We start from the raw sequence: 10263 nt of genomic DNA on the forward strand, positions 1-10263 counted from the left end.
TTGGCATAGTCAATAAATCAGAAATAAATGTTTTTCTGGAACTCTTGCTTTTTTGATGATCCAGCGGATGTTGGCAATTTGATCTCTGGTTCCTCTGCCTTTTCTAAAACCAGCTTGAACATCTGGAAGTTCACGGTTCATGTATTGCTGAAGCCTGGTTTGGAGAATTTTGAGCATTACTTTACTAGCATGTGAGATGAGTGCAATTGTGCGGTAGTTTGAGCATTCTTTGGCATTGCCTTTCTTTGGGATTGGAATGAAAACCGACCTTTTCCAGTCCTGTGGCCACTGCTAGGCTTTAACAAAACATAATAACATTTGGTTGAAAGCACAGAATGATTTTACAAGCCAAAGTTAAAGTTTGTAAGCAGTTGAGGCACTTGTAGGTCTTTTTTTCTTTTTAAAGATATTTGTATACTTACCATTTATATTCAGATAAGAAGAGAAGCACACTGACATCTTTCTTTTTCTGTTATTCTCCTAATCTTGTGTTGACTGCCCAATTCAAACTCCTTAGCCTGCCGTTCGACACCTCCATAATTTGGCTTCACCCAAAATGACTTAAATCAGAATTTTGAAGGTGGACCCAGGCATCAGTTTGTTTTCTAATCTCCCCTGGGGATTGTGCAGCAGTATTGAAACTGACTGTGGTTACAATATCAATGAGAAGACAGCTGGGATATTTGGAGTATCTATGAAAGTGAAAAGTGAAAGTGTTAGTCGCTCAGTCATGTCCAACTCTCTGTGACCCCATGGACTGTAGGCCGCCAGACCCCTCTGTCCATGGGATTCTCCAGACAAGAATACTGGAGTGGGTTATGGTCAGCAGCAAACATAGGAACTGAAGTTTTTCAGAGCTTCTGGTGGCAGCTATGATGTACATGTCTGTGCACGTGTGATCTGTGTTTGCTGTGTCTCTGCCCTGCTCGTAGGTGACTGCCGTGCGGGTGTACGTGAACAGCTCCTCCGAAAACCTCGACTACCCGGTCCTGGTCGTGGTTCGCCAGCAGAAAGAGGTGCTGTCCTGGCAGGTTCCTCTGCTCTTCCAAGGACTGTAAGTGGATCTTGCCTTGACAGCGTCATTACATTTGTTTTCCTTCAACATCCTAGACTTCAACTGCTCTTTTCCCTAGAGAAATCAGATGTTCGACTCGTTGACATAGTATGCATGCTGAGTGCAAACAGGTGACATGCTACCTGCCCTGACCGGTTCAGCTCTGTCCAGCTTCTTTCCTCTTTGATGATCTCTGATAAGAACCTAGAATTGTAGCACCTGAAGAATGTCTTGGTTGGTTAGTGGGTCATCCACGGAGGACAGAGCTAGGCCTTGCAGTCACCTTAAGTGAGTAACAGCTCCCATTCTTCACAATGTTCACCGAGTGTGCTTTCTTTATCCCGTAATATTTATTGAGCATTACTAAATGATCGATGCTGGGGATACAGTGGTGGAAAACAACAATGAAGTCTCTTCCTCATGGAGTTTCTATTTTCGCAGGGGACACTATAGGACACTAGAGCACTAGCAGGGACAAAGCAGAAAGCATGCAGACATGGGCACAGAGCACAGTGTGAGATCATCTTGGAGGCTAAGAATGTGAGGACTGAAACACTGACTCTGATGCCTTGACTCGGACTCTGGGGCTTTCTTTATATTTGTTTAGCAAAGGCTTAAAGAGTGGCAAAATGGAATCAGGTTGTTTTATCAGAACAGTTTCCCTTCCAAAATCTGATTAATTTTCTGATTGAATTAGGAGGGTGATGTGATGCAGACACAGTCTAAGTGAACTGGTCGGCCCTCAGCAGTCCCCATATCTGTGCTATAATGTCACACAATTCTGTGCCAAGTACTTTAGCTGTAAAAATCACTTCGGTGGGTCCAGTATGAAGTTTTAAATATAAGGACCTGGAAAGAAATTCAGAGAGAACTGAAAGGAAATGTTTGTTTCCCTGCTTGTTCATTGAGTGTCCTTTTCCTTCTCGCTGGTTTTCCCTCCCCTGGCTGCTGCAGATACCAGAGGAGCTACAACTACCAGGAAGTGAGCCGTACCCTTTGCCCCTCCGAAGCAACCAATGAAACAGGACCTCTGGAGCAACTGATATTTGTAGATGTCGCATCCATGGCGCCCCTGGGTGCCCAGTACAAACTGCTGGTTACCAAGCTCAAGCACTTCCAGCTGCAGTAAGCAGGACTCCTTGTGGCCTTTCTGTGTTCGCCTGTCTGCTCTTCCTGTGCTGTGCGTGCTTGGTCCTGCTTCCTCCCTCCCAGATCAGCACTCCAGAAGGAAGTCAGCCACTTGGCGTATTGTCTGTGCACCTTCGGAACTCCCCTGCTCACAGCTGGGCAGCAGGGCCTTAATCTGTGCAACAGGGGGGCAGAGGGGAGAGTGGTGGACCCGACAGGCGTATCCGTTCCTGGGGGTCTGTGCAGACCCCCTCCTGTCTGCCATCCCAGCTAGAGTGATGTCCAAGCACTAGGGTGGGTACTTCTGTGTTCCTCACCAGTGCCACCTTCCTGAAGGCAGTTTTAGTTTTGTTTTAAGGAAGATCTTAAGCTGGTTTTCTCGTCCTTATTACTATTCCAGTTTTCTCTTTCTGGTTAGGAATGTATACAGGCTGAAAATAATATTTTATGTGGCTTTGTCCTGTGTGTAAAAAACTTAATGACTGCTTCCTCCTTCTCCTTGCACTACTGTCTTTGAAACCAAATCAGTCAGGATACATCATCTCAAATTGTTTACCTTAGACATGGAGTAAAGTGGAGGGCATTGTCTCCAAAGCATCTGTTCCCTCTCAGAGGTTACTCATGTAAAATATTGCATAAATCTGTGTGAAAAGGTAAACAGAAAAGCTAAGGTTATTCCTTAATAAGGTCAAAAACTTCAGGGAGTTTCCTGTCCCATCCTACTCTAAGCTCAAGGGTTCTCAAGGGTTCAAACCATTTCCTCCCTTTTCAGTGTTCTAAGGAAACTTTTAAAAATATATCATCAAACTGCTTATATTAAAATTTTCATTTGTTCTCATCAAAAGGTATCATTAAGAGAACAGAAAGACAAGCCATAGACTGGAGCATATGTTTCCAACATACGTAAGAAAGGACTCATATACAGAATGCATAAAGAACCTCTATAAATCAATAAGAAAACACTGGCAAGATTTTGATTGCCATCTCCGGTATCACCCATCCTTCTGTGGCTCTGGCTTCTTCTGGTTGAGGATCTTAGAGCCTACAAGTCTGAGCACTGCTTAGGTTCAGACTCCATTTCAGTGGAGTGAATAGGTTTTCTGAGGCAAAAATGAGGAGACCTCAGGGCCAGAAGCTACTTGAGAAAACAATCGCAACTCTGACCTCTCACTGGAACTTTGGGACAGAGTCAGAAGAATCTCAGAAGGAGAACTAATGTTTATATTTACCCAATGAAAATGAACAACATATCATATGTGGTGGGTTTTCTAAATCCCATTAGTCTTACTTGGCATATGTGAGTCCATTTGTATGTTGCTTACAAGAGTACAATCTTTAAAAAAGAATGTATGAATGTAAATAAAAGATAGTAAAAGAAATATCATGCTGATACTAAATAAAAGAAAGTTGATATAGTATATCATATTATACGAGATATTCCTTAATGCAAAACGCATTATTAGCTATAGAGAAATTTATTTTTGCCCCTTATTTTTCTGATCAGAATGTTCTGCTCTATTATAAAACTCTCTTTCAATTTTCTCAGGTATTTATCTTGGTCTTCTCTGTACCCTGTGACAGTGTATATATACCTGGACATAGATGGACAGATGGATTAATGAATGTTCAGAAGGATGGAGAAGTAGTTAGAGCATTTTACAAGTCCCTCCATTAACTGCAGAGCAAAAAAAGTGATGTGATGATTTCAAGAGCAAAGAACCACCTACCTACCCCCCAAAAAGGGCAGAAAAATATCAATTATATCAGTATCTAAGAGGGAGGTTTGATCATTATAGTGTATATATTTTTAATAGACTCTCCATGTGATTCTAACGTGCAGCCAGAGTTAGAGAACAACTACCTTTAAGCAATTTCTAAATGTGGTTCTTGTGCTTGTTTTAATATTTAAATTTATTTGTGATATTAAACAGTATGGGAATGCGTGCTCATAATCTGAAGGACGTGGCACACATTGCTTGAACAGAGGGCATTTTGAGCTTCAGAGAAGCCCTGCATCTACTAACTGGCCTCTGTGTGTCTAACCTGTCACTGTCACTTGGTAGCAGTGTACTTGAATCCTAGGGCTGGTATCTCTAAGGCTAATTAGATGCTTTGGAGAACTGAATTCTGTGAAACTGAAGTCATAAGGTCACAAGTCTGCGAGTGTTAATGAATGATTCACATGTAGTGAAACTGCGAATCTATTTTCACGTTGTTTTTTGTTTCTGCCTCTCACAATGTGACTTGACTTCAGCAACCAAACATTCAAGACTGTTTCAAAATGTACATAGTTACAAGAGTTTCTCTGAGACTAAAATAAGCCAGAGAAGAGATGGAACTGAGATTTATGTGTCCCTTCCTCCCTGGCCCTGGATTGTCCCACGTCATTCAGTTGTGTCTAACTCTTTGCAACCCCATGGATGGTAGCCTGCCAGGCTCCTCTGCCTATGGAATTCTCCAGGCAAGAATACAGGAGTGGTTAGCCATTTCCTTCTCCAAGGGATCTTCCCGACCCAGGGATAGAACCAGGGATCCTGCATTGCTGGAAACCCAGAAATCCAGAGAATGATGGATCAGGCAAGAGCTGAGGTCTGGGGACATCTGGACTCTAGGTATTGAGAGAAACACTGAAGAATTAACTCAACTTTCCTTACATTGAAGTTTCTCTTGTATGTTTTTCTGTGTCAGACTAGAAGGTACATGAAACACATCCTGGGATTTTTTTTTCTCGAATTATAAATTTTAAGAATAGAAGGACATTTGGGGATTGAACTCACTCATTTCATTTTTTACAGATGAGCAAACTGATGCCCAGAGAGGTTAAGTGATTTGTACACACTCACACAGCTGAGAAAGGGCAACATCAAGACTAGATTTGACTCTGACTTGAAGTTCTGAGTTCTTCCCACTATAACATGCTATTTCTACTTTCTGTTTTAAAACTGCCTTCTGAATTTTTGTTGACCTAAAAATGTTTCTCAATTCCAAGAAGCATTTCTTTATTTAAATCCAGCTTAAAAAATAAAATTATGCTTTAAAACATTACTCCTCGCTGTCTTAACTCTCCTGCACCTGTCTCCACACACACACGTGCACACACACACACACACACACACACACGTTTTTCCCTCACTCCTTTTCCCAGACACCATTGCTCTGGTGTTCAGTGTGCCAGAGTGTGATGCTGCAGACAGGGAAGAGCAGAAGGCTGCAGGAACAGGCAGACACCTGACCCTGGGGTGGGAGGAGCTTGGAAGGGCCGTTAAGAAATTTAGACAGTTGTCTAAATTGTCATAGGTGTGTGGAGAATGGATTTGAAGGGGGCAAGACTGGAGGCAGAGAAATTAAAAGGACTGATGCTGTGATCAAGATAAATAATATGGAGATGAATGGAAGAATTTGGAGGTGAAGTTGACAAAGCTTGATTGAATATTTGGGGTGAGGGAAATGGGAGAGTCAAGGATGACCATTATAACTTGTAAATGGCGGTGCCTCTAAGAGAAAAAGAATTTTGAGGAGGGAAGGAAGAGATGATAAGTTCATGCTGAACTTGAAGTGCAGTACCTAGCAGAGTGTCGAATGCACACCAGCACAATGCTCAGGAGAGAGGGCTGAGCGACACAGCGCCCACCAAAGAGAAGCTTCACGTGGAAGCCTGGGCCATGTGGTGCCCAAGGCAGAATTACAGGAGACAAGGGGAAAGGCAGGCAGTACCCCATCCTTGCTCTTTGAGGTCTTTATTCTGTACCAAGGAGTTTAGACTTCACCTTGCAGATTATGGAAGCCACTAATGAATCTGATCTTTGAGATGATTTTAGTAGCCATGTGGAAGACGAATTGGAGAGGTGGGGGTAGAGGCACATAGGCAAATGAAAACTTACTTGAATAGAGAGGAATAAAAAAGTTATCAGGACCTGAATATATTATGGCGGCAACAAAGTTGTAATGGAGAAAAAGAGTCAAATAACACACATGGAGACAATTTACAAATCCAAAAACTACATGTGGCATGATCAGACAAGGAGGGGACATATGTATACCTACAACTGATTCATGCTGATGTTTGGCGAAAAACAACAAAACTCTGCAAAGCAATTATCCTTCAATTAAAAAATAAATTTAAATTTAAAAAATACAGTCTTGTATGAGTACTTGAATCCTTCAACCCTCCTGTAGCCTTCCAAGTGGGCTCTTGAGTCTGTATTGAGAGGGAGTTTTCAGTGTGCTAGCACAGCTACTATGCTGTAAATAGCAATAGATTTTTGAGGAAATGGATGAGTGAAGAGGCTTTTAGACCATTTTATTATGCGTCATCCTATGTAATTGCCCTTTGATATTTGGGGTAGAGTACATAATGATTTACATTGCTTTTCATGTTTATTTGTTTGTTTTCTTATTGGATGTTACTTGAGCAAAGACAGTGCTTCATACTAATAGAATCAGTAAGACAGAGTGAGCAGTAGTTGTGGAGGGGAATCCAAGATCACTCCAACAATGATATCAGAAGTCAGATGAGGCTTATGGACAGACGTGGCAGATAAGGGTCAAGGAAAGGGGAGTACATTCCATTTTGATCATATATAGAGTTTGAGATGCCTTGAGGGACAGTGAAGTACAGAAGCCCAGCAGAGAAACACTCTTCAGTGAGTGGAGCTCTAGAAGTAGCCCTGGGCTGAATGTGGAGACTTGTGATTCTCTGGCATTGTTGCAGCAACTGTGTGTGTGTGTGTGTGTGTGTGTGTGTGTGTGTGTGTGCAGACACATACATACATACATATATATGAGATTTTTATGGCAATTATAACATATGGTTATACATATATGAATGAAGATATATATGGTTAAGGAAAATGAGATCAAAAACAGGACTGTGGGTCAGATCCTCATGTAAGGGATGCTCTGAGAAACAGGAACTCTCAGAAGAAGCTGAGTCCGCATGGGCAGATGCATGAGAGAAAACCCAGGAAAGCAGATGTCACAGAGCCCACGGGAGGCAAAGTTCTAAGGCAGAAGGTGTGGTAGTCAGTGTCAAATGTCACAAAGAGGGAAAGAACATTAGGGATTAAGTCACTGAATTTAGCCAAGAGGAGGTGACTGGCAACCTCAGGGAGATGGTAGGGAAAGAACCCTGACAGTAGTGGGGAGAGGAAAGGGTGAATGAGGGATGGGAGCACAGCACCCTGTGACGAGGCTGGTCTGTGAAGGAGAGGGACGATACAGAATGACGTCGAAGGAGGGAAATCCAGGGGAAAGAGCACAACTTTGTTGGGGGCATTTGTTTGTTATTTATGTTGAAAATGGTTGAGACTACAGTATGTTTATAAACCAAGGAGAAGCAAGGCAAATAAAGTTTATAGGACAGTTGGATTTTTGTAGAAGCAAAGTCCCAGAGAAGAGAAGAAAGGACAGAATTTAGCACATGCGTGGAGTTTATCCTCTGACCAGAGCCATGAGGTGGAGGGCTACAGATGGTGGAGGGCTGTGGGGAGATTTGTGGTAAACAAAGTCAGTTCATGACAGATGGCAGGAAAGAGATAATAGGAAACGATAGTCTGAAGTCCATAGTCCAGGTGAATAACCAGTGTAATTTCCTTCGACAAACAAAGGGAGGGTTTTGAATCCCCACTCTGCTCTGTGCTAGGGGCTTGCTGTCATATAATAAGATGAATATGAATCTCACAGTCTTCTCTGTACTCACCTTAAAAAATGACTTAGCTTTTGGCTTTGTCTTTCCACTGATCCTTTCTCCCCATCTCCCTTTCCTTGTCCTGTTTCATTACCTCCTGCTCTCTCTCTCTCTCTCCCTTCTCCATGGACCCCTCTCCCCTCTTCTCCCATCTCTCTTGACTCCTCTGCTCTTTTTCTCTTTCACTCTTCCTCAAGCTAGCCAGTGAGGAAACAAAGTTAGTTTTTAGGTTTTCTTATTTATTAGGTAAACATTTGTTTCCTGTGTTTTTTATTTTTTCAAACAAATAAGTCAAAAATTATACACTTCCTTCTCTAAAACTGAAGGTGTACATGTGTCTCAATTAGACTTGTTCTGTTGTTTAATGACCCCTGCTAAAATAAGCCTTCTCCACCTCTGCTGGAGGCTGATGGGGAAGGAAGCAGAACCTTTCATCTGCAACAGGCACCATGTTTATTTTGCACACACTGTTGACTCCAGGAGAAAGAGGAGATTACATGGGATAGTCTTAAGGAAAATAATATGTTTTCAAAGTTTATATGTATTGTACTAGTAAAGAAAACAGAAAGAACAAGGGGGAAAAAAAAACACAGAAAATCCCTATCCATGTCCACACAATTCAATGTCTTAACTGGAATGCAAATGACAGGGGAGAATTTAAAAACAAATTTCTGGCCAAAGAAAACTGTTCGCTTCTGGAAATCTTAACCTGTCTGTTGCCAGCCAAGAAAACCACCGTCCTTTTCGTTCCCCTGACCTGGTAACAGACAGAACTGAGGGCCCGTGTTGCCCTGGTAACTGCAGATGACATTCCCCATGCACGCTGCAGAGAGCCATGCACAGCATGTGGTTTCTGACTCTGGCTGTGGAGTCTCAGAGCACACACAGAGCTGGATTTGACACCAACTTCAGCTTCTTTACGTGATGTAAGGTCATGTGTTATTAACCATGCTTCAGCAGAACCAACCCTTGACTCTGATGATGATTTCTATTGAGAGTGGATATATATATAAATTGTATCTTTTGCTAAATTCTAAGTCTAGTCTGCTAATGGCCTAAATTGTTTGTCATTACCTTTAGAAACAGTGCTCAAAATCTGTGACTTCTAAACAACGCCTCCAATTACAAACTTCATGCTTCAGATGTCCTGACATGCCCTTTCTAAAGGAATCCTTAGTAAAAATGTTTAATGGTTTAATTTTTATAAAAGGAAAAATTAGGAGTGGATAAAACAAGACTCTTTAGGGAGCACCAGGGGATGAAGCTGTGGAGGGGCCCCAGAAGTTCAGGTTTCCAGAAGTGCAGGTCACACTGAAGGGCTGGGATCATGCCATTCTCCTGATGCAGGCATTGAGAGTACAGTGAGTATGTGTGAGTGATCCTCACAATTAAAGATGAGACAAGAACCAGAAAGAACAAAAGCCCCAAACAGCCCTTGCATGACTACAGAGAAGACCTACTCTGTTTTTGCATTTTCCAGTCTCTTGAACTGTTCAAAAGTGTCCTTTCCAATAGCACTCTATGCTACAAATGTATATTTCCCACATCCTCCTCACACTCTCCTCAGAGCTGGATCACTGCTGTCTTTCACAGAAGATGCAAATATCTAATAAAATAATTTCTAGAAAATTGATAATTGAAAAGAAAATAGCTTCATTATATTCTTTTGGTGGTACGTGCATTTTAAGAAGGGTCTTAGAAGGCAATGCCTAACCCAAAGAAGACCCATCTTGGAGGGAAATGTAGACAACTGTGGGGTGTTTGGGGCAGGAAGAGCATACTCCTCTCCCTAGAGACCCTCCCATGGTGATTATCTATTCATCATGTTTTTTAAAAAGTGATATTTTTGCCATCAGATTAGATAAGATCAGTCGCTCAGTCGTGTCTGACTCTTTGTGATCCCATGAATCGCAGCACGCCAGGCCTCCCTGTCCATCACCAACTCCCGGAGTTCACTGAGACTCATGTCCATCGAGTCAGTGATGCCACCCAGCCATCTCATCCTCTGTCATCCCCTTCTCCTCCTGCCCCCAATCCCTCCCAGCATCAGAATCTTTTCCAATGAGTCAACTCTTCGCATGAGGTAGCCAAAGTACTGGAGTTTCAGCTTTAGCATCATTCCTTCCAAAGAAATCCCAGGGCTGATCTCCTTCAGAATGGACTGGTTGGATCTCCTTGCAGTCCAAGGGACTCTCAAGAGTCTTCTCCAACACCACAGTTCAAAAGCATCAACTCTTCGGTACTCAGCCTTCTTCACAGTCCAACTCTCACATCCATACATGACCACAGGAAAAACCATAGCCTTGACTAGACGAACCTTTGTTGGCAAAGTAATGTCTCTGCTTTTGAATATGCTATCTAGGTTGGTCATAACTTTCCTTCCAGGGAGTAAGCA

The 10263-nt window shown here is 42.3% G+C and overlaps 1 protein-coding gene across 1 annotated transcript in view; it reads left to right on the forward strand.

The window, feature by feature from the left end:
- The window catches only part of SIDT1 (SID1 transmembrane family, member 1), a gene marked incomplete at its 5' end in the record, with an annotated part of 109248 nt that overhangs the window by 38310 nt on the left and 60675 nt on the right, over nt 1-10263 (forward strand). The window contains 2 exons of the mRNA XM_010845416.1: nt 933-1054; nt 2009-2179. Coding sequence (XP_010843718.1) covers nt 933-1054; nt 2009-2179 — 293 coding nt within the window. The remainder of the gene's footprint in view (nt 1-932; nt 1055-2008; nt 2180-10263) is intronic.

This window comes from Bison bison, unplaced genomic scaffold (assembly GCF_000754665.1).
Source record: "Bison bison bison isolate TAMUID 2011002044 unplaced genomic scaffold, Bison_UMD1.0 scf7180017864215, whole genome shotgun sequence".
Classification (NCBI taxonomy): Eukaryota; Metazoa; Chordata; class Mammalia; order Artiodactyla; family Bovidae; genus Bison; species Bison bison.